The sequence below is a fragment of the Dendropsophus ebraccatus genome, chromosome 15 (genome assembly GCF_027789765.1).
Source record: "Dendropsophus ebraccatus isolate aDenEbr1 chromosome 15, aDenEbr1.pat, whole genome shotgun sequence".
NCBI classification, from domain to species: Eukaryota; Metazoa; Chordata; class Amphibia; order Anura; family Hylidae; genus Dendropsophus; species Dendropsophus ebraccatus.
This window is the reverse complement of record NC_091468.1, coordinates 70,150,433-70,175,388: the sequence shown is the minus strand read 5'-3', so window position 1 is coordinate 70,175,388 and position 24,956 is coordinate 70,150,433. Positions and strand designations below refer to the sequence as shown.

General features: G+C 44.8%; 1 protein-coding gene across 3 annotated transcripts; it reads right to left on the bottom strand.

The window, feature by feature from the left end:
* Nucleotides 1–240: 240 nt before the first annotated feature.
* Nucleotides 241–24,956, bottom strand: TTL (tubulin tyrosine ligase). 3 transcript variants are annotated; one of them, XM_069954261.1, is made up of 8 exons: nucleotides 24,884–24,956; nucleotides 24,310–24,579; nucleotides 10,180–10,258; nucleotides 8,662–8,894; nucleotides 6,452–6,587; nucleotides 5,623–5,892; nucleotides 3,476–3,619; nucleotides 241–775 (listed from the first exon to the last, which is right to left on the bottom strand). In XM_069954261.1, exons 2-8 carry the CDS (start codon nucleotides 24,467–24,469, stop codon nucleotides 661–663), a joined length of 1,137 nt encoding a protein of 378 aa, XP_069810362.1. In that variant the 5' UTR covers nucleotides 24,470–24,579; nucleotides 24,884–24,956; the 3' UTR covers nucleotides 241–660. The 3 variants fall into 3 exon arrangements, 2 of the variants coding, with proteins under 2 accessions (XP_069810362.1, XP_069810361.1); XM_069954260.1 differs by lacking the exon at nucleotides 24,884–24,956 and having other exon boundaries at nucleotides 24,310–24,764; XR_011360224.1 differs by lacking the exon at nucleotides 24,884–24,956 and having other exon boundaries at nucleotides 690–775; nucleotides 3,476–3,599; nucleotides 24,310–24,765.

Sequence of the window (24,956 nt, the reverse complement as noted above, 5' to 3'; positions counted from 1 at the left end):
TGAGAGACAAGATCCAGATGATCCCAAGTCAGCGATGGGGAACCTTCAGCCCTCCAGCTCTTTCAAAACTACAATTCCCATCATGCCTGGACAGGCAAAGCTAAAACTTCCTCCTCGGTGCCTCCCGTGCAATACGGACATATCAGTAGGTTAGATTTATCTAACCTGCTGATCGTTCCCCTTAAATTATAAAGTACAGCTAGTTCCAAAAAAAAAAAAAAGTTTTTTTTCTTTGTTGGACTAGCTCTATTATAATAACATTGTTTCAGTTTTGCATTCCTGAAAAGATTCCCCAACAACACCATAGAAAACAGACGTCAGATACAAGTTGCCTATTGCTTTCTTAAGGCTTTTACTTCATATAAGTTTGTAAAAATGTACAGACAAGAAAAACATTCAAGCGCTAAACATCCATATAAAAAAAAAAAAAAAAGCTCCTTCATTTAAATTTAAATAAAAATAATAATTTATACATAAAAAAAAACAAACTGCTTAGTGTGTAAAATCATAAAAGCGTCTTCTAATTCACTTCACCCCATCCTCTGCGTTTCATTCTATCCGGACAAGTGCAATCACGGGTTACTTGGCATGATAGTGGGCGACATTATTTATCAGACAGGAATAGGTGGCAGCAGCGCCTGTGAGTACATAGGTAAGGCTTCAGAGTTGGATGAACGCATTGTCCGGTGTCTGCTTCTGCACAGTATCACTGGGAGGAAAGACAGTGGAGATCGCTAGATCCACAATGCCCCGGCAAAGTTCGGCATATAGCTTCCTAAAGAAAGAAACAAAAAATAATAAAAAGAAAAAATATTAAAAAGTATTTGTTTTGCTGATGATCATCATCATGCCGGCACCCAGGAACAAATAACAATATGCTGGCCGCTATACTTACCCAATGTAAAAGAAAGAATAATCGGAGCATCCGATTACCAGGCATTTGGATTAGAGAGACAAGTGTAAAAATAGTGACAGTAACTCAGTGTATATGTAGTGTGATGTTCCTCTAAGGCTATGTTGCCAGGCTGTATAAACAACGGCCATTGTGCGTGAAAGGACGTTTAACGCCACCTTCAGCCGGAATTAATTATTGTTATATACAGTCGTTGTATAACTTTGTGTGAATACAGCCTTAGGGTGCCTTTACACACACCGGATCAGCAGCAGATCCGTAGGTGCAGATTCGATGCTGTGTTTAGTTATTTAGAGCCCTATTCCACCGGACGATTATCGTTCAGATTATCGTTAAATCGTTCGAATCTAAACGATAATCGTTCGGTTTAAATGCAGTTAACGATTAACGACCGAACGAGAAATCGTTGATCACTTTATAAGACCTGGACCTATTTTTATCATTGCTCGTTCGCATTGAATAAGATGTCGTTCGGTCGTTCGCAGTAGATATTAACGCGATAGCGAATAAATAACGAACAAAAACCGATCGCAAATACCGCTGTCTGTCCGCGAGCACAGCAGAGCACCTTTCCACCGGCTTCATAGACACCATTCTATGGGCCGGCGTATTCCACTATCCGCCGAAAGAAGTGACATGTCACTTTCGGCAGATAGCAGAATAAGCCGGCCCATAGAATGGTGTCTATGGAGCTGGCGGAAAGGCGCGGCCGTGCGCGCGGACAGACAGCGGAATTCCGTGGACATTATCCGCGAGAATTCCTCAGTATGAACCCACCCTAATGGTGCGTTTACACCTACAGGATCTGCAGCTGATTTTCTGCAGCAGATTTCATTTAAATAACTGAACACAGCATCAAATCTGCTGCAGATCCTGTAGGTGTGAACGCACCCTAAAGGGGTACTTCGGTGAAAATCTTTTTCTTTCAAATCAACTTGTTTCACAATGTTATATACACTCACCGGCCACTTTATTAGGTACACCTGTCCAACTGCACGTTACCACTTAATTTCTAATCAGCCAATCACATGGCGGCAACTCAGTGCATTTAGGCATGTAGACATGGTCAAGACAATCTCCTGCAGTTCAAACCGAGCATCAGTATGGGGAAGAAAGGTGATGTGAGTGCCTTTGAACGTGGCATGGTTGTTGGTGCCAGAAGGGCTGGTCTGAGTATTTCAGAAACTGCTGATCTACTGGGATTTTCACGCACAACCATCTCTAGGGTTTACAGAGAATGGTCCGAAAAAGAAAAACCATCCAGTGAGCGGCAGTTCTGTGGGCGGAAATGCCTTGTTGATGCCAGAGGTCAGAGGAGAATGGGCAGACTGGTTCCAGCTGATAGAAAGGCAACAGTGACTCAAATAGCCAACCGTTACAACCAAGGTAGGCAGAAGAGCATCTCTGAACGCACAGTACACAGTATGGGCTACAGCAGCAGAAGATCACACCGGGTGCCACTCCGCTCAGCTAAGAACAGGAAACTAAGGCTACAATTTGCACAAGCTCATCGAAATTGGACAGTAGAAGATTGGAAAAACGTTGCCTGGTCTGATGAGTCTCGATTTCTGCTGCGACATTCGGATGGTAGGGTCAGAATTTGGCGTCAACAACATGAAAGCATGGATCCATCCTGCCTTGTATCAACGGTTCAGGCTGGTGGTGGTGGTGTCATGGTGTGGGGAATATTTTCTTGGCACTCTTTGGGCCCCTTGGTACCAATTGAGCATCGTTGCAACGCCACAGCCTACCTGAGTATTGTTGCTGACCATGTCCATCCCTTTATGACCACAATGGACCCAACATCTGATGGCTACTTTCAGCAGGATAATGCGCCATGTCATAAAGCTAGAATCATCTCAGACTGGTTTCTTGAACATGACAATGAGTTCACTGTACTCCAATGGCCTCCACAGTCACCAGATCTCAATCCAATAGAGCATCTTTGGGATGTGGTGGAACGGGAGATTGGCATCATGGATGTGCAGCCGACAAATCTGCGGCAACTGTGTGATGTCATCATGTCAATATGGACCAAAATCTCTGAGGAAGCTTCCAGCACCTTGTTGTATCTATGCCACCAAGAATTGAGGCAGTTCTGAAGGCAAAAGGGGGTCCAACCCGTTACTAGCATGGTGTACCTAATAAAGTGGCCGGTGAGTGTAGATTTGTAATTTCTCCAGTCAGACACACTGCTCTCTGCTGCCACCTCTTTCCATGTCAGGAACTGTCCAGAGCAGCAGCAAATCCCCATAGAAACCTCTCCTGCTCTGGACAGTTCCACTTCCAGCAGGACGTACAGCAGCTGATAAGTAATGGAAGATTTGAGATTTTTATATAGTATATTACAAATCTATACAACTTTCTGAAACCAGATGATTTGAAAGTACCCCGGGATGGGAGATTTTTTTAAAAATGTTGTATATTAAAATGTATTTCCTGTCCCTTAAATAGCGCTAACATTTTTAGGAGCTGTACACGTAATGTAAATTGCAGACATCAATCCCATAAGAGGGTTTCACAATGATCCCATGCACTGAATCCCTACTGTAAGAAACTTACTGTGCACAGGCAGGGGCGCCATTGACTTCAAGTAACCAGACCTTCAAGTCTTCATCCACCATAAAGTCAAAGCCAAACAGCTGAAAGCTCTGGTAAGGCAGGTGCTTGGTGCTGATTGCAGGTTCTATACAAGTGAGACAGACCCTGAATAGGATGAAATTCATAGATGCATTACCCAGAAATCAATGCAGCCACCACAGGCGCCAGCCAAATCAGCCATATTACAGCTGCAGGGAACGAGCTGTCCCAAGTCTCTGTTAGCCAAAAAGAAAGAAAGAGCAAGTGCCGTCTCTTTAGAGTTAAATGGAAGTGTTAAAATAGTCGCATGCGCTTCCTCTCCTGGGACCAGGTAATGCATGCATGGCTGCTCTTGTTTGAGTGTGAGTTAGGGAAAGTGCTAGCTCATCAACCATGGCTAATGTTGTATTTGCATGGTTAAATCAGACGATATTAACACTTGTTCTCCCTCACACCTACTGACCAGACTACTTCTCTGCACTTCAGATTGTTTCTGTGATGGTGCTGATACAGAGAGTGCTCTTAAAGGGGTTATCCAACGCTACAAAAACATGGCCACTTTCTTCCAGAGACAGCAGCGCTCTAGTCTCCAGCTTGCGCAGGGTTTTGCTGCTCAGTTCCATTGAAGTGAATGGAGCTTAATTGCAAACCGCACCTTAACTGAATAGTTGTGTTGTCTCTGAAAGAAAGTGGCTATGTCTTTGAAGCAGTGGATAACCCCTTTAAAGGTTTTGTAGCATTAAAAAAGAAGTCCGTTGAATTTTATTTTTTAAGTATTGTATCACCCCCCAAAAGTTATACAAATAACTAATATACACTTATTACGGGAAATGCTTATAAAGTGCTTTTTCACTTCCTGGATAACACGGTGATGACACTTCCTGGATAACACGGTGATGTCACTTCTTGGATAACACAGTGATGACACTTCCTGGATAACATGGTGATGTAACTCAGCGTCCCTCCAGTGCCCCGTGTCCCTCAGTGTCCCCCTGCCATCATCCTCTCCAGCAGCCACAGCCTGCACAGCTCTGGGAGTCGTGACATCACCATGTTATCCAGGAAGTGACATCACCATGTTATCCAGGAAGTGACATCACCATGTTATCCAGGAAGTGACATCACCATGTTATCCAGGAAGTGACATCACCATGTTATCCAGGAAGTGAAGCCTTGATGCAGTAGTAAGTGCAGGGAAAAAAAGCACTTTATAAGCATTTCCCGTAATAAGTGTATATTGGGGATTTATATAACTTTTGGGGGGCAATATAACACTTTAATAAAAATTCCCCCAGACTTCTGCTTTAAAGCAACTCTGTACCAGCAAGTAATTACCCCCAAACTGCAGATACTGTGCTGTAGAGGTCCTCACGTCCCGTCCAGTTCAGGGGTTGGCTTTTCTTCTGGTGCCAGTATTTTGAAAAAAAATACTTTCATTGCTGCAGTGGGGCAGGGAGTCAATTAGGTGTGCCCTAGGCCTGCAGTACCTCTCTCTCCCGGGGACAGAGGCCCTGCAGGCCTGGGGCACCAATGCCATGACTCCCTGCCATGCTGCAGCAAGAAAAGTAGTTTTTCTTCAAACTACCGGCACTAGGAGAAAGGCCACCCCCAAACTGGCGATTTCGGGGGCGGCAACATGCCTGTATAGAAACACTTTAAGCAAAGTTGGCAAAATCTGATCCATACCACATACATTTAGGTAAAGGAGTACAAATATGCTGTTTTTAGAAAAGAAAACTTACAACCCTGTACTGTTTTCCTTTCCCAGGGATCCAATTACTTCCTGGTTTCCTGTTTGAACTGTGACCTTGCTGTTGCCATGTTACAGTGCAGACAATTTCCCACAGTCCACCTTGTTTGTTGGCCCTCTTGACCATCTGCCAGTATTTCTGCGAGATACCTGTCCCGGATTAGTAAGTCTAGATCTCTTAAACAGTACCTTATTATAAAGGCTTGAGATCAAACACACACTTATTGCATTTACACCAAGGAAATTATCTACGTTGATAGGAAATAAATTGTCAACATTGCTGCAGACCGTGCAATGTGCATAGTAGTGTAAGAATGGGGCTACTTTGGATGCATGGATTACTATCAAAGCTTCTGTCTGAACAGGTTGGAGGCCGTACCTTATTATTTGCTTTATTTGCCATAGGATGCTGTTTTCTAGATTGATATTTAAAGACGTCATAAGGTACTGATTAAACTCTTCAAAAAACATCTCATTTCCATCCTCATATCTCCCATAGTTTTTAGAATGTTCCTTCTGGATGCAGTGATTGGTTAAGTGGCTCGTCATGTCTTGAAAGTCAGAATCGTTGTAGGGTTCAGAGGACGTCCTTAAGACTCCTTCACGGTAGAGGAAAATGTTATACTGATTGTCCACTAGGACCCAACTCCTGCAAGACGTCAATGAAGAAACAAGATCAGATAAAACCCAGCCCGGTACCAATGAGCCAGCGGTTCTTTATGTTAGCGCATCATGTTGAGTGGTTTCATACATAGCATTCTGGGGAAAATAAGGAGTTCTAAATGGTCTTCCATTTCTTCACCAACATTGTGTGGCTACTGGTGAAGAAATGGGCCCCTAAGAGTGACAGATCCAGGTGTAGCCCGCAATGAATGAATGAATCGCCAGCAATAGCGGCTCTGGGTAGTGCTAGCCATTCATTATTCTGGGCTGCACCTGACTGTTCCACTCCAAGTCTTGCCTGCATTTCAGAATTGCACATGCTAGCAGTGGTAACCTTAATGTCATCAATTCATCGCAATAAAATAGTTCAGGTATGGGGAACCTTCGGCCCTCCAGCTGTTGCAAAACTACAATTCCCATCATGCCTGGACAGCCAAAGCTTTGCTTTGGCTGTCCAGGCATGATGGGAATTGTAGTTTTGCAACAGCTGGAGGGCTGAAGGTTCCCCAAACCTGAAATAGATGAATGAAAAGTGAACTTATCACCTGATATCAAACTTGCGGTGTCCAGGTTCTAAAAGCAATGGGTTTTCTAGATATTTCTGTATCACGTGCACTTGTCCTTGATTGTCAATGAAGTCTAGGAGTTGTGTTGCATCAGAGGATATAAGAATTCCTTCTCCTACAAGACAAACATCAAGGTCAACAGAGTAGATTATATTTGTTTTCTACTTCCCGAGGTGAGACCCCACTAAGGCTGCTGACTGGCTGAGCGGTGCTGACCCGCAACGACTCGTGTCCACGCCCAGACCAGGAAGGGCCCGGGGCACCAGAAACCGGAGCAGAGGACAGCAGACCCCAGCGCTGGAGCTGGGGAGGTAGGTGCATGTTGTTATGTTCAGCCACCCCCTCCCCAGATCTTTTGAAATTAAAGGAGAAGTCTGGCAGAAATTTTTTAAAGTATTGTATTGGTACAAATTACCAATATACACTTATTACAGGAAATGCTTATAAAAAGCTTTTTTTCCCTGCACTTACTACTGCATTAAGGCTTCACTTCCTGGATAACATGGTGATGTCACGACTCCCAGAGCTGTGCGGCTGTGGCTGCTGGAGAGGATGATGGCAGAGGGATGCTCAGTGTCCCTCCAGTGTCATGTGTCCCTCTGCCATCATCCTAGCAGCCAAAGCCCGCACAGCTCTGGGAGTCGTGACATCACCATGTTATCCAGGAAGTGACATCACCATGTTATCCAGGAAGTGAAGCCTTGATGCAGTAGTAAGTGCAGGGAAAAAAGCCCTTTATAAGCATTTCCTGTAATAAGTGTATACTGGTAATTTGTATAACTTTTGAGGGGCAATACAATACATTAATAAAATTTTTCGCCTGACTTCTCCTTTAAAGGGAACCAATCACGCCGAAATTGCCCCCATTGATAAGGAAGCGTGCTGGTACATCAGCCAGCACGCTTCCCAAACATCCCCCTGTCCCCTCCGTCCCCTCTTTTGTTAGCCCGTAATCTTACTTTTGTGATGTCCCGCGCCGTATGCTAATCAGCCCCAAGTAGTCTGCGCGTGCGGAAGACGTCGGCGGAAGACGTCGGCGTTGGAACGCAAGTGCCGCCGACGTCTTCCGCACGCCGCACACGCTCAGTACGTCAGCGTCTTCTCCCGCCATACTGCGCATGCGCGGCATGCGAAAGACGCGGCGCGCCGCCGACGTGAACGCGGGCCAGAGATTACGTCGGCGGAGCGAAGGTCTTTGAATCACGCCCCTCTGGGCGTGATTACAGCGCCTAGGACCGTGACTAGTACAGCCCACCTTGACTAGTTCAGCCCACCTTGACTACTTGGGGCTGATTAGCATACGGCGCGGGACATCACAAAAAGTAAGATTACGGGCTAACAAAAGAGGGGACGGAGGGGACAGGGGGATGTTTGGGAAACGTGCTGGCTGATGTACCAGCACGCTTCCTTATCAATGGGGGCAATTTCGGCGTGATTGGTTCCCTTTAAGGAAAAAAAAAAAAGAGCCTAAGACCGGACATCTTTAACAGCAGAAAACTATATGCTCCATCATTCTGCTGTGCCTATGCTTTTAATTATAAGGGCTTCTAATGAGCCTGTATATTTAAATACAGTGCCCTGACAGAGAGGGGAGCCATTGGCTTCTGGCCCTGTCAGTCTTAGGGCTGCAGATAGTATTCTGCCTCTGGCCACAAGAGGCCACTCCCTCCCCCATCTCCCTGAGTTGGAGGAACAAGAGATATGGGGGGGAATGACCAGGAGCAAGGCGAGTATGTCTGTTTGTTATTTTTTTATTTCCTCTTTTCAAAAGGGAAGGATCTTAGTACATGGGTGAAAGGGGGACTTATGTAAATGTCCAGGAGATATTAACTACAGGGTATGGGTGGCTTACCTCCAACGGGATTATATATAGAGGAGGTAAACTACAGGGGGGCTTACTACAGGAAGACACCATGAAAATAGTATCTGAGGCTGCCTGCAAGTAGAAAAATGTGCTGTTCAGCAAAAAACAAACAATAAAAGACATGATAAAAAAAACAAAACAAAAAAAACACACTACATACACAGGGCAATGAAAGGAAATTTAAAAAATACTGAAGGCTAGTAATTAAAAAAATGAATCTACATTTTACTAAATACAGAAACCCTGTACAAGAACCTTTGTGAATACCAGGCTACTACTAATGATAAAGAAGATGGAGTGGTGGCCTCTGTGAGGCTGGACCAACCTTTGGCTCCCGATGAGGATTTTGCTATCCAGACATTTCCTTTCCCGCTCTCCTTCCGTCCATTGAACGATTCTAGAAACTCCTCTCGCTCATCTGTGCGGGTGCTGTTAATAAGATCTTGGAGACCATTTCTTACTTTTGCCACAGGAGACTTCTGATTGGTTGGGTAAATAACATACGATTCTGGGAACCACGTACAGGAGCCGGAGAGCTCAGGGCTGGTTTTGATTAATCTGTAAAATAAGATAATAAAACACTATGAGGCTGGGGCCACACACACAGGCCCAAACTCACGCACACGGTCTGATTTCTAAGAGCCTTTTACATGGGCTGATTATCATGCAAGGAATCATTAAATCGCTCAAAATTTAAGCAATAATCTTCCAGGCAAAATCGCGGCAACGATCAAAACGACGAGCGAAAAATTTGTTCATATGTTGTTGATCGCATCTTTTGTGCTGACCTTGAAATCCTCATTAATCCTTCACAATTGTTTCAGTATGAATATTCATTGTTCACAGTATATAGATTCAAACATTTACAGAATATATAGAGACGCAATTACGATCGCATTAACGACTTTTCATATTGATTTATCTTCTCGTTTAAACGCCTGACGTTTAAACGAAATAGTTATCGCTCGTCATTTGCTAAACAAGAGCTTAAGCGATTTATCTGTATTTGTAAAAGGACTCTAAGGCTATGTTCACACAACGTAAGTTCCGTGCTAATCAGTTTTCTGCGGCCGCTATTCATTGTCTGGGTTATGTTTAGACGTTCACAACCTAACGTATGAACCTAAAGCGGCATTGTCACCAAAGAAAGGAAGGATGGGGAGGAAGGCCAGAGAGGCGTCACAGACCTAGGGCAATGACACTGCAGACCCCCCCCTTCCTCCTCCAAATTAAAAAAGCATTTTTACACCCCAATGATGACACCAGGAGCAATTTGAACCCTGCAATATGAAAGACTTATGTCAGCTAGCGAACAGTACCTGTAGTATTTGGGGGGGGGGGGGGGGGTACAAACTCACATTTAGGCCATGTTCACACACAGTACTTTTGCTCAGTATTTTGAGGATGAGGGGAAGCTTCTTACCTTCATCCTCAGTGTAGTTCCTGTGGAGCTAGCAGTTTAATCCTTATGCTAATTAAACCTTATGGTGCTCTGGAGGCGGGACTACCGCCCCTCAGTGCACCGATCCGCCCTAAAGCCGGCCTGCGCTTCTGATTTACATTAGAAGGGGTGGGCCGGCCGGGAGTGGATAGGTGCACCGGGGTGGTAATCCCGCCTCCAGAGCACCATAATGCCTAATTAGCATAAGCGTTAACTGAATGGAAACGGTGCTGAAGATGAAGGCAGGAAATTTACCCTCATTCTGAGTGCTCCATGCGCTATAGGGAGATATCAGCAGGTTAGACGCCGATATCATCTAATACAGATCTAAACAACGTCTGAGAATATATTTAGGAGCAATTTCCTTCAAAAATTCTAAATGGGCAAATGGAAGCCACTTACTTAACCAACGAAGCCTTACGACAAAGTTTATCAGCCCCACGATAGTAATTTACCAGCTGTATAATGCCAGGCTCGTGACCTGCAGAAAAACAACACAGAAATAAGGTTATGGGGTCACAAGTCCTCACACCCACCGCACCCATCGGCTGATGACCCCCATTGTGCAATGCTGCAAAGTGCCAATAAAAAGCACAATCTCTATAAAATATGGTCACATGATCCCAGGTCCTATGGAAAGGATTCCACCTTTTATGTGTCACCATTATAAAAATAGGATCTTTATTATTGTAGATTGTATTGTAAATCTTTATTATTGAAGTAGATTTATAGGCGCTCAGGAACCCCATGGCCGTCCCACTGAGAGTTTCTGCCTTATTCTGAAGCTGATTCTAAGAAAATTTTATAACAATAATAAAAAAATATATAATTCGTATTTTGATTAATATGATAAAATGATAATAAAATGATAGCTTATTACTCCAGGACATTATCACATTATGATACTGAATATAATTATTAAAGGGGATATCCGGATAGGTAAAATATATGTATAATCACCCTCCCTTCTCCTCCTGGAGACTAACAATTCATTTCTTTATCTGTCTCCTTCCCCCAGTTCTGAGCTGCTGCTTTCTGCTGAAGACACAGAAAGACGTATTAGTCTTACCGGTAAGACGGTTTCTCCGAAACCTTCACGACGGCACCACAGGAGTTAACTCTTGCCCTAGGGACAGGAAAAGCACACAGCGAGAGGTTAAAAGCCCCTCCCCTTCCCCTAGACACCAGTGCATTATAACCCAAATGTTAGCACCACGTGAGTATCGTACATTAATAAAAACATACAATACCGGGGGGGATGTTGGTGCCGTCGTGAAGGTTTCGGAGAAACCGTCTTACCGGTAAGACTAATACGTCTTTCTCTCCTCACCTTCACGACGGCACCACAGGAGTAATACCAACAATTACCTTAGGGAGGGACCACAGCTTGTAGAACTTTTCTACCAAACGCAAGGTCTTCGTTGCGTTGTAGCTGTAGCCGGTAGTGTCTTGTGAAGGTATGTGGAGTAGACCAGGTGGCTGCTCTGCAGATCTGTTCAATAGATACACATGCCTTCTCTGCCCATGTTGTTGCTATAGCCCTGGTGGAATGGGCTTTAACCATCAATGGGGATGGTAAATTCTGAAGATTATAGGCTTCACTTATAGCGTTCTTTATCCAGCGGCCTAGTACGCTTTTTGACACTTTTTTGCCTTTGTTTTTTCCCTGGAACTGAATAAAGAGTGATTGATCTTTCCTCCAAGGTTCGCATACTTTGAGGTAATGTAAGACTGCCCTTCTTACATCAAGGGAATGGAACTTTTGTTCCAGGTCAGTTTTTGGAGAAGGACAAAAGGAGGGAAGAACAACGTCTTGAGATCTGTGAAAGGATGTTACTACCTTTGGTAAGAAATTTGGATCTGTTTTTAGAACAATTCTGTCTTCCTGGATCAGGCAGTAGGGTTCTCTTATAGTAAATGCCTGCATCTCTCCTACTCGTCTTGCTGACACAATTGCTACAAGAAAAGCGACCTTGTATGATAGAAATTTTAGATCACACTCTGATAATGGCTCGAAGGGACGTTGAGTTAGACCTTCAAGTACAATATTTAAGTCCCAGGGGGGAAGTAAATTTTTAATGGGAGGATTCTGTCTGACTGCACTCCTCATAAACCTTTTCACCCATCTATTGTCAGCAATGTTGGAGTCGTAGACTGCTGAAAGAGCAGAAATCTGCACTTTGAGGGTGGCTGGTTTTAAGCCTTTGTTTAGGCCTGCCTGAAGAAAATCCAGAATAAGCGGAATGTTGGGATCAGCAGGAAAAGGTGGCTTAGTCGGGCACCAGGAATTAAAAACTTTCCAAATCTTCAAATAGATTTTTGAGGTCACTGATTTCCTGCTATTCTGGATGGTAGAAATTACTGAATCTGAGAGCCCCTTGCTTCTAAGCATCTCCCGTTCAGGATCCATGCTGAAAGTTTTAAATTCGCAAGACCTGGGTGGAGAAGTGGACCCTGATGTAGGAGGTCCGGATCTGACGGCAGAAGCAGAGGAGGTTCCAGGGCCATCTTCTTCAGCATCCCAAACCAGGCTCTTTTCGGCCAGAATGGGACTATTAACATTACTGTCACCTCTTCCTTTAAGATCTTCTGTAGTACCTTGGGTATCAAGGGAACAGGTGGGAACCCATAGGCCAGGTTGAATGTCCAGGGGTGAGCTAATGCATCTATTCCTAATGGTTCCCCAATTGGTTGAAGGGAGAAGAAGTTCCTTGTCTTCTTGTTCCTGTGGTTCGCAAAGAGGTCCACCTGTGGTGAGCCCCACTCCTCCGTAATCATTTTGAAGACTGAATCCTTCAGCCTCCATTCCCCTGGCAATAGGACATGCCTGCTCAAATAATCTGCTTGGGAATTTTCTATTCCCCGGAGATGAGTAGCTGTAATTGAGAGGAGGTTGTTTTCCGCCCACCGGAATATCTTGTCCGAGATATATCGGAGGGAGTTTTGTTTCGCGCTCCCTTGGTGTCTTAGGTGCGCAACTACTGTTATATTGTCCGAGAGGACATGAAGATGAGATTTCTGCAAGGTATCTTTTGCCTGTTGCAAAGACATCCATACCGCCAGGAGTTCCCTGTAGTTGGATGATCTTTCGGCTGTTTCCTGAGACCAAGTGCCCTGGTATAGAAAGGAGTCCACTTTCGCACCCCACCCTGACATGCTTGCGTCTGTGGTGAGAATCTTCTTTGGAACAGGGTTCCAATGAACACCCTTCCTCAGATTGACTGGGTCTAACCACCAGTTCAGGGACTGACGCACTGATAGCGGAATTCTCATTATCTTGTCTAATCCCCACTTCTGTTTGTTCCAAGATGAGAGAATCTGGAATTGCAGAGGTCTGGAGTGTGCCTGGCACCATGGTACTGCTGGAATGCATGCGGTCATTGACCCTAGAATTGACATGGCTTCCCTGATACGACATGCTCCCTTCCTGCGGAATAATCTCATCTTTTCCCTGATGGCGACCTCTTTTTCTGATGGGAGAAAAGACATCTGTTTCTCTGAGTTTAGCAGAATTCCCAGGAAGATCTTTTCTGTACCTGGGTTGAGGTCTGATTTTTTGTCGTTCAGGAACCATCCCAGAGAGAGAAGGAGGTTCCTGGTAAGAGATAGGTCTTCTAGAAGTTTCCGTGAAGAGTTTGCCACTAGAAGAAGATCGTCTAGGTAGGCAATCACGTTGATACCCTGCAGATGTAGATAGGAAATTATCTCGCTCATGATGCAGGTGAATATTCGTGGAGCTGACGAGATCCCGAAAGGAAGGGCACAAAACTGAAAGTGTTGTACTCTCCCGTCCATCTTGATGGCAAACCTCAGATATTTTTGGGAGGATGGATGTATCGGGACATGGTAGTACGCGTCTTTTAAGTCGATTGACGCCATCATGGCGCCTGTTGGGATTAGTGGAGTTGTACTCTTTATTGACTCCATCTTGAACCTCCTGTATCTCACATATTTGTTTACAGGTTTTAGGTTGATGATGAGCCTGTAGGTCCCGTTGGGTTTGGTAACTAAAAATAGATTCGAGTAGTGTCCCCTCCCCAGTTGCTTCACTGGGACCGGGATCACTACATTGGAGCTTACCAAGTTCTTTACACTTTGCGTAAGTTCCAACTGAAGTGATGGAGAGGACTGTTGGGAGATTCTGAACTTTTCGGGAGGAGAATGGATAAATTCTATTCTGTATCCTTCTCGGATTACATCTATAATCCATTGATTTTTTGTGATCTTTGTCCAAGACTCCCAAAACTTGGACAATCTCCCCCCGACTGGAACTATGTCATTGTTTGTCCTTTCCATCGCGGGGCTTGAAAAAAATATTTGAATTCTTGCCCCCTTTGGAATAGCTCCAACGGCCTCTTTTTGATTTCTCTTTATATTTGTCCTGATATCTAGGACGTTGCGTCTGCTCCTGTTTCTTTTGGGTCTTTTCCTCTGGGAGAGCCTTTTTCTTGTCGGATGATTTTTCTAGAAGCTTATCTAAGGCTGACCCAAAAACGTATTTACCCTCAAAGGGTAATCCGCAAAGTTTGGATTTGGAGATATTATCTCCCTTCCAGTCTTTTAGCCATAAGGCCCTTCGGGCCGAGTTAATTAGGGCTCCATCTTTTGCAGCGACCCGAATAGCTTCAGCTGAGGAACCCAATGGCATCCTTTAGGAGAGGGAGGGAGTCAATAATTTTATCTCTTGAGGTATTATCCCTCAGGTGTTCTTCTAATTGATTGACCCAAACATGCGAAGCTCTCGCCACACAAGTAGCGGCTATATTGTTCTTGATTGAGAAAGTCACCGTCTCCCATGACTTTTTCAATAAGCTCTCTGCTTTCCGATCCATAGGATCGCGAAGTTGTGTAGAGTCTTCAAAGGAAATAATAGTTTTCTTTGAGACTTTAGCCACCTGGGCATCCACCAGGGGGACCTCCCATTCCTCAGTTTCCTCAGAATCGAAGGGAAGACGACGCCTAATATCTGAGGGAACTGACATCCTCTTCTCAGGTTTTCTCCATTCCTCTGAAATTAGTTCCTTTATAGTTTTATGAATGGGGAAACCTAATTTCTTTTTTGCTTTGAGACCCGCAAATAATTTATCTGCGGCTGAGATCTCTTCCTCCTTTTCCTCGATACTCAACGCAGTTCTGACTGCTTTCAGTAACGGGGAAATCCTTTCAGAAGGAAAAAAATATTTTTTCCCTGATACCTGGGTGTCCGAAGCCTCGGATCTAGCCCCAGAATCAGAAACCTGTCCAGATTCCACTTCAGATATTGAGGAGGAAGAGGGAGACCTGTGTCTTTTAGGTGTAATAGAAGACACTGAGGATCCCGAGCATCCTGGAACCACCAATGCAGGAGAGATTTCAGCCGGGGGAGCAGGAGGATCAACCCGCGGAGGAGGGAGAGGATTTATTATTGGTTCTGGGGCAGGAGCTATAGCCACTGGCTGAGCGACTGGATTAGAACCTTTGATCTCATCTTTTATCATTTGCCTTATATCAGACAGAAAAGATGATCTATCCTCCTTTATAAATTCATTTATACAAGATGTGCAGATATTCCGTTTAAATGATGATGGTAATCTTGTGTTGCAATTAAGACATCTCCTTGCAGGTGGGGGAGGAGGTCTGGATTTCTCCTTCTCTTTCTGAGTGGCTTCCTTCTCCTAGGCATGAACAGAGTACTTTAGAATCATGGCAGGAGAAAGGAGGAAGCCCCACACCTAGTGAATCAGCAGGTGGGCACCCAGAGAGAGAGAGGGTTGATATAGGTGGAAAAACAGAATTGCACCACAACCCCCCAGTGTAGCATAAAATGGCACACTTACCGCCGCTGGCGGGTGCGAAGGCATGTCTGCAGATGAAGCCGCTGAATCCATCATGAACGCAGACCTCAGGACGGGCGACCCGCAGAGAGAAGCCTGTCTTTTAAATGCACCGCCCGGCGTTTCTCGGCGGCCGGAGCATCCGCTTCCGGCGTGTGACGTCAGCGCGCCACGTTACATCACGTGGGGACGCACGTCGGACTCCGTGCCCCACTTCCGGTGGAACTAGTCGTAACCGGAAGTAGGCCGCGGCGTACACAGAGAAGGCCGCACTCACCGGAGCCCGAACTGGACGAGTGGCCGACGGGGAGAGCTGAGACCGCAGCCCCGCAATCCCCGCTCGTCCTGTCACCGGAGGATGGCGCGCGAGCGGGCCTCCCCCTACCCCCACCAGCTGCCTCCAGGGAAGGAAGGGGATAAACCCGATCGATCCCTCTGGTAAGGGGGAATTTTTCTTCCAGGGGATCTCCTCACCTTCGACGGATCCCCCACACCTCTCGTGCCTGCCCTTCAGGGACAGGAAAAGCACTGGTGTCTAGGGGAAGGGGAGGGGCTTTTAACCTCTCGCTGTGTGCTTTTCCTGTCCCTAGGGCAAGAGTTAACTCCTGTGGTGCCGTCGTGAAGGTGAGGAGAGAAAACTGTATCTGAGGAGCAGGAGTGGCCTAAAGATACAGCCGGAGAGCAGGGCACATCTGTCACATTGTCAGAAGGAAGGTGAAGATGCCGGATCACACAGTAGCTCTAATGGTAAGTATACACTGCTGATGTGATGGCATATGCATGTCCTTGCTGCCAGTCTCATTACTTTATGTCTCCTTCCCACAGTTCTGAGTTGCTGCTTTCTGCTGAAGACACAGAAAACTGTATCTGAGCTGGTTAGTCGATCTATGCTCTCAATCCCCTCCTTACTGAGACAGATCATGTAAATAACATCCCTGGTCAGCTGTCTCTGCACTGTATAGCAGAAAGGGTTAATCACAGAAAGGTCACAAACTGAGCCTCAGATTACCCTCCCAGCTTCACACAGTGTATAAACAGTCCACCAGAGATGTTGTTTACATCAGCTGTCTCAGAAGGGAGGGGGAGGAGAGGGAGACAAAACTGAACAGCCCACACATAGTTTTCAGTGTCTTCAGCAGAAAGCAGCAGCTCAGAACTGTGGTAAGGACACAGATAGGGTAATGGCATGTATGGAATGAATTGTTATTGTCCATGGGATGATTCAGCAAGTATTATGCCTAGCCAGATAACCCCTTTAAGCATACTGATGTTCTACAATATTAGAATACATTACACGTAGAATATAACATACACTAACATTATTATACAAGAAACGAATGGTGTTAGGGCCGTGTAACCAGACAGAACAAGGCTAGGGACGTTCTGTACACGTGAACAGATCATCAATAGGCATCTGTTATTTGCTAGTTTACGGTAAATAGGATCCTAGCCATAAATTTTGTAGCCTTTAGTTGACTAAAACATCAATTAAACACAATAAAGCAAAGCGCTGAGAAACACTTAATATGCTATTAAGGCTCCATACAACCTCCTTACAACATATAACGGATGTATATACCTCAGTATCAGACACGACAAATAACGGATGTATATACCTCAGTATCAGACAATATATAACGGATGTATATACCTCAGTATCAGACACAACAAATAACGGATGTATATACCTCAGTATCAGACAATATATAACGGATGTATATACCTCAGTATCAGACACTACATATAACGGATGTATATACCTCAGTATCAGACAATATATAACGGATGTATATACCTCAGTATCAGACACAACAAATAACGGATGTATATACCTCAGTATCAGACAATATATAACGGATGTATATACCTCAGTATCAGACACAACAAATAACGAATGTATATACCTCAGTATCAGACAATATATAACGGATGTATATACCTCAGTATCAGACAATATATAACGGATGTATATACCTCAGTATCAGACACACATATATAACGGATGTATATACCTCAGTATCAGACACACATATATAACGGATGTATATACCTCAGTATCAGACACTACATATAACGGATGTATATACCTCAGTATCAGACACTACATATAACGGATGTATATACCTCAGTATCAGACAACATATAACGGATGTATATACCTCAGTATCAGACACTACATATAACGGATGTATATACCTCAGTATCAGACACTACATATAACGGATGTATATACCTCAGTATCAGACAATATATAACGGATGTATATACCTCAGTATCAGACACTACATATAACGGATGTATATACCTCAGTATCAGACACAATATATACAGTAACGCTGCACCTTTGACACTGACGCACTGGGACCTTATGCCTGGGATTATTAGATACAGTGAGCGTGTGGCTGAGCGCCAGTCCGGATGACTATCTGCTGTATCACGTCCGTTTTAGCTTCGGTGACAAGGCCCCATTAAGTTATAAAGGACGCGACAGATGTCTGGATACGTCTCTTGTAGTATATACTTACATCCCACATTTCTAGAACTCTGCATTGTGCCGTACAGTTGTTCCCCCTGGAAATGCATGTGTACATTGACAACTGGGCGGTACCATTCAAAGTAAGGTGCCCCTACAGTAGCAAAACCTTAGGGTCCTTTTAGATGCGCAGATTACTCTGCTGCCTGCGGCCACAAACATGCGCCAATCAGCAGGATCAGTATTCGTTTTCAGTGCCATTACATGGAACAATCTATCAAGCGGCTGGGACATGCAGATGATGCCTGTATCATTCGTGCGGCCATTTTTAATGAAGGGAAACTGACAGCAAGGATTTGCATATATCTGCACTTCCAGTTTCCATCAAATCAGCAGATCATACTTACTATAAGCACTGCTGTGCGATCTGGCATCTTCACCTTCTTCCTGACAGTGTCACAGATGCATCCTGCTCTTCGGCTACTGTATCACCCGCCCCCACTTTTCCGGCTGTCAATCACTTTGGAGGAGCAGGATTGGCCTAAAGATACAGCCGGAGAGCAGGGCGGGAGCAGGGCACATCTGTCACATTGTCAGAAGGAAGGTGAGGATGCCGGATCACACAGTAGCTCTGATGGTAAGTATACACTGCTGATGTGATGGCATATGCATGTCCTTGCTGTCAGTCTCCCTTTTTGTATCACTCCCACATCTTCTGTTTACACAGGAAGATATGCGACACTAAATTTTAAAGGATACGATCAGCTGAGGATTAGGTGTTTTTCCCCTGCCGAATGAGCGTTAAATGACCCATTTTAAAGGCCCTATGTTTCTAAAAAGATGGGCATAGCTGTTTCACGGATAATACAAATATTTACTAATATAGACATGACAAGAGAGCTTTAAAAGTTCATTCTCGGCACTCACCATCATGCTTCATAAATTTAAGTGTAGAAAAAAGTTTATCAGAAATAAAGAAATAAACGGCAACAGGACGTTTCGGCGTCAAGCCTTCCTCAACTGAGAAAGGCTTGAGGAAGGCTTGACGCCGAAACGTCCTGTTACTGTTTATTTCTTTTTTTCTGATGACCTTTTTCTACACTCAAATTTATGAAGCATGATGGTGAGTGCCGAGAATGAATTTTTATAATACTGTTGGAATTTTTTCTTACTGCGAGCACCATCCTTAGACACAGAAGTGCCGTCTAAAAGACTTTTTTCTACATGACAAGAGAGCTGACATTATATAGGAAGATTTAACTCATATAACTTAAAGGGGTACTCCGGTGAAATTTGTTGTCTTTTAAATCAACTGGTTTCAGAAAGTTATATAGATTTGTAATTTACTTCTATATAAAAATGTGATGTGGGTGTTTCCAGGTTGTCAAAATAAAAGGAGGAAGGAAGTGCCTGCCAGACAGGACCAGGCACTATGGGAACAGATGTAGTGGGGGATCAGGGAGGATGTGAGTATTGGTTTTTCACAAAGATTTTATTTGTTTAAACCTGTAAGAAAGGACAAAGAAACAAGAAATAACTTTCAGACACAGTTGCATTTACTTCTCCTGATGACCAGGCCACAATAGCAGGGAATGGAGGACAGTCACAGGATAACATGTCACTGCAAAGCTCATAGACCTTAGGGGATTCTTAGAAAATGACCCTTAGCTCATGAATGGTAGAGCGATGCACAGTCTCTGCAGCTCGCACAGTCCCTCCAGCTCGCACAGTCCCTCCAGCTCGCACAGTCCCTCCAGCTCGCACAGTCCCTGCAGCTCGCACAGTCCCTGCAGCTCGCACAGTCCCTGCAGCTCGCACAGTCCCTGCAGCTCGCACAGTCCCTGCAGCTCGCACAGTCCCTCCAGCTCGCACAGTCCCTCCAGCTCGCACAGTCCCTGCAGCTCGCACAGTCCCTCCAGCTCGCACAGTCCCTCCAGCTTAGAGTTGTAGAAATATGATTCCCTAGGGGCAGGAATCGCTTCTATAGGAGAATATTTCATATGACAGAGTATGCTAGGATTTATTTGATCTGAATCTGATTGATTCCTTGTGACTACAGCAGAAAGGAAATGCCAGAGGCATACAGAAGTAACAGTATAGTCCCACAGACACTAGGGGTGCTTTATCACTGTTTAATGCAAACCAAATTTATTGTAGTTCTTAAAGGGGTTGATCACCAAATGTTTTTTCTTCTTTTAAATCAATTTACTTCTATTTATAAAACCCAGTTCTTCCAGTACTTATCAGCTGATGTATGCCCTGCAGGAAGTGGTGTATTCTTTCCAGTCTGACACAGTGCTCTCTGCTGCCACCTCTGTCCATGTCAGGAACTGTCCAGAGCAGGAAAGGAAAATCTCTCCTGCTCTGGACAGTTCCAAACATGGACAGAGGTGGCAACAGAGAGCACTGTGTCACACTGGAAAGAATACACCACTTCCTGCAGGGCATACAGCAGCTGATAGGTACTGGAAGACTGGAGATATTTATATAAAAGTAAATTACAAATCTCTGGCACTTTCTGGGACCAGTTAATTACAAAGAAAAAATAATTGACTATGTAACTGGAGACGGATTTAAAGGGGTTTATGGGCAAAATGTTCTGATGAGCTACCCACAGGATAGAGGAGCTGCAGTTATACATCACCACCACTATATAATGTACGGAGACAAACTCTATCCACTGTGTAGTGCGGCGCCGCACAGCCCATCAGTTACCACTGAGCTTTCCCGTGGGTAGCTCATCCGTACATTGTGCTTAGAGGACATGACGTGTTCCTTTAAGAAAAGAATGATGGTTGACCTTAGGGAGATCAACCAAAACGCTGCAGAGACACCATCACGCGTTTCTGAACGTCACTGAATCTAGGAACATTGCCCCCTGGGAAATCAAATATGCAAAAAATACTGCAGGGACAGTGATTCTGACGTCGGGAAACACGTTATGGTGTCTCCAAGGTGTTATGGTTGATCTCCCTGAGGTCGACCATCATTCTCTTGAATGCACTTACTTACAAAATCCTGCTCCTCCATGAGGCACAAATACCCCGAAACAGCCGTCTGTGGATGGATACCATGCTGGGGTATTTCCCAGGTCAGGTCCTTCTTGACTGTGGATTGTTGGAAGGCGGTTTCCTTGACTTGAGACCCCCCCACCTGGCTTGGTTGTTAGAAGGTCTGGCTCGCTCACCAACGTTAAGAAACGCAATATGGTGTCTCCGCAGTATTTTTTGCATATTTGTGTTCCTTTAAGACGCACCTCTACATTACATTTAGTGGACTTTAAGGGGTATTTTCATCCAGTAAAGATGGCTTCCTGGCCCCCTACGACCTGTGTGTGGCCCCTGGAGGTGATCGGGAAGCTGAGCCCATAGGAGGAGCCCATAGGAGATAGCGGCGGTCTGCTGACACTGCTCCTATTACATGGAGTGATGGCGGCAGATCGTTGTTCCCCACGTCCTTTGTCTTTCAATATATTGATAGACAACGATCAGCCGCCATGGTTCATGACGGCTGATCGCTTTATTACTCAAAGCGATTATCTTCCGTAATGGCCGATAATCGCTTCGTGTAATAGGGCCTAACTCAAGCTATGGGGCTACGCCATTTGTGGTACTCCCGTTAGTCAATAGGACTTCTGCTCCATCTTTGGCTTCCCAACATGCCTGAGGGGGTCAGGAAGACATCTTTACGAGATAGGAATACCCCTTAAATGATAATCCGTGTATTATTGTGATCTGTAGTTTAGGAGCATGTTCACACACACTGTATATGCTGCAGATTTCAGGCTGTGTTCACTTATACAAGAAGAATAAATCAATAACTGCACACGGCCTATAACCCACAGCGTATTTGCTATATTGTAATTTCCTATAAGTTCTGTCATGTCATCAGACAATATTGAGTTATTGATCGCATTGATTCAGAGCTACAGCTGGGGGGGGGGGGGGGGGGGGCTTTACTCCGCGCCCGGAAGAAGAGCTGACTGTAGGCTTCATAAACTATTATAAAGTAAAAGAGACGGATTTGCTTGACAGCCGGGAATGACGCATAACGCTGCTGCGCTTCTCCCAGGCTGTATCTCAGGAAGGCAGAAGGTCACATGTCTGATGACTGGTCAAAAGTTTTTATAAATGATAGCAATGTTTAAAGGGGTACTCCAACTATTTTCAACTGGTGCCAGAAAGTTATATTGTTTTGTAACTTACTTCTGTTTAAAAATCCAGTCTTCCAGTACTTATCAGCTGCTGTATGTCCTGCAGGAAGTGGTGTATTCTCTCCAATCTGACACAGTGCTCTCTGCTGCCACTTCTGTCCATATCAGGAACTGCCCAGAGCAGGAGAGGTTTTCTATGGGGATTTGCTGCTGCTCTGGACAGTTCCTGACATGGACAGAGGTGGCAGCAGAGAGCACTGTGTCAGACTGGAAAGAATACACCACTTCCTGCAGGATATACAGCAGCTGAGAAGTACTGGAAGACTGGAGATTTTTTTAATAGACGTAAATTACAAATCTATATAACTTTCTGACACCAGTTGATTTGATTTTTCTTTTTTTGCCGGAGTGCCCCTTTAAACTACAGTGAAATGAAAATATCCCATGGTTGTTCACCTAATAATACCTATAATCACCTATAATCAATGGAAAATGTTTTCAATGTTACTAGACGCACAATCCCATACGGAATACACAACATATTGTCACGTGTCCATCTTAGACAGCTGCAGTCTCATAAATAGCCTGGACTGAGCCCTTTCTATAGACCAGAGATGAGGAGCTCCAGGACCATAGGCCGAATAGTCAAAAGTAACAGGACTGCGCTGCAGCATGGAATCAGATCCTCCCGCTGGTGCAGTAGGCAACACCCAAATGCAGTCCCTGCACATAGTACAGCAGGGGTAGGGAACACTGGCCCTCCAGCTGTTGCAAAACTACAACTCCCATCATGCCTGGACAGCCAAAGCTAAAGCTTATCTCACATGTCCAGGCATGATGGGAGTTGTAGTTTTGAAACGGGCTGGAGGGCCAAGGTTCCCCACCCCTGCTGGAATTCTACAAAACTTCCGTAATATTCATTGTGAAGTTATTGTGTTTGGTTTTGTTTGCAGTAACTTTTGGTCCATTGTCTGAGCAAACACATTGTTACTATTACCCTCTCCGCTATGACTGTTACTATTACTCTCCGCTATGACTGTTACTATTACTCTCCGCTATGACTGTTACTATTACTCTCTCCGCTATGACTGTTACTATTACTCTCTCCGCTATGACTGTTACTATTACTCTCTCCGCTATGACTGTTACTATTACTCTCTCCGCTATGACTGTTACTATTACTCTCTCCGCTATGACTGTTACTATTACTCTCTCCGCTATGACTGTTACTATTACTCTCCGCTATGACTGTTACTATCACTCTCTCCGCTATGACTGTTACTATCACTCTCTCCGCTATGACTGTTACTATCACTCTCTCCGCTATGACTGTTACTCTCTCCGCTATGACTGTTACTATTACTCTCTCCGCTATGACTGTTACTATTACTCTCTCCGCTATGACTGTTACTATTACTCTCCGCTATGACTGTTACTATCACTCTCTCCGCTATGACTGTTACTATTACTCTCTCCGCTATGACTGTTACTATTACTCTCTCCGCTACGACTGTTACTATTACTCTCTCCGCTATGACTGTTACTATTACTCTCTCCGCTATGACTGTTACTATTACTCTCTCCGCTACGACTGTTACTATTACTCTCTCCGCTATGACTGTTACTATCACTCTCTCCGCTATGACTGTTACTATTACTCTCTCCGCTATGACTGTTACTATTACTCTCTCCGCTATGACTGTTACTATTACTCTCTCCGCTACGACTGTTACTATTACTCTCTCCGCTATGACTGTTACTATCACTCTCTCCGCTATGACTGTTACTATTACTCTCTCCGCTATGACTGTTACTATTACTCTCTCCGCTATGACTGTTACTATTACTCTCTGCTATGACTGTTTCTATCCAGATACGGACGAGGATTACCGTCATGTATCAGACACTTTTGGTGATAACCGCTGAATGGAAACGCAGCGTACGTTGTCATCAGGGTGTGTTCACACATTCAGGTTTTTAACTGCGATCATTGGATACAAAGCCGGGAATCATAAAGTGCTGCGGAATCTGTTGGCGCTATATAAATAAGAATTATTATAACGATAGGATGACGATGGTCTCCTGGGACTTACCCAACCTCCCAAATGGCAGCCTGTTCCTCTCCCCCAGCATGAGATTAAACCTGGGATTGTCCTTCTTCAGTCGCTTCCATTGTCCCGTGGACAGCAGGATCTTGGCCACTTCGGCGTATACCGTGCTGTTCTCATCTCTCACCACAAAAGTATACATCATCCCAGCACGGGGCGGACAGCAAAGTGCAGGCTCCTCCGTCTACAGCCGGCTATCAACTGCGTGCGCTATTGTTGTGCTCCCCTGCAGCATCCCATGCAGCCTGCACCATGCTACAACATAAGGAACAGATCCATAGAGATCATTGAGAGAAAGACAGCAACGCCCGGCTGCTGGGGATCTAGTCTGACCTGATACTTATCAATATCATAAGGAGGAGACCGGATAGGGAGAAGCAGCTGCTGCCAGACAGCTTCTATATCCAGCTTTGTGCTGACCCCTCCCAGGGACTGGAGGCTGAGCTATGAGGTCAGAGGCTGATGGGAGGGGAGGCGGGCAGCATGGCAGGGACATATATATATATATATATACTTAGAGTATATACTATATATAAACTAGCTATTCATGGCTTCTTACAGTTTTCCTCCCAGTCATATTTTTCCTCTGCTCCATTGATCCTCTGGTCTCAGCAGCATTTCCTGACTACAAG

What these genes read in the sequence shown, in the direction of transcription:
- TTL (XM_069954261.1), bottom strand. Translation starts at nt 24,469, where the DNA reads ATGATGTATACTTTTGTGGTGAGAGATGAGAACAGCACGGTATACGCC. An exon ending in CGTAAGGCTTCGTTGGTTAA is followed by an intron (nt 8,895 to 10,179) that starts GTAAGTGGCTTC and finishes CTTATTTTACAG; the next exon opens with ATTAATCAAAACCAGCCCTG. An exon ending in CAAATAAAGCAAATAATAAG is followed by an intron (nt 3,620 to 5,622) that starts GTACGGCCTCCA and finishes CATCCTATTCAG; the next exon opens with GGTCTGTCTCACTTGTATAG.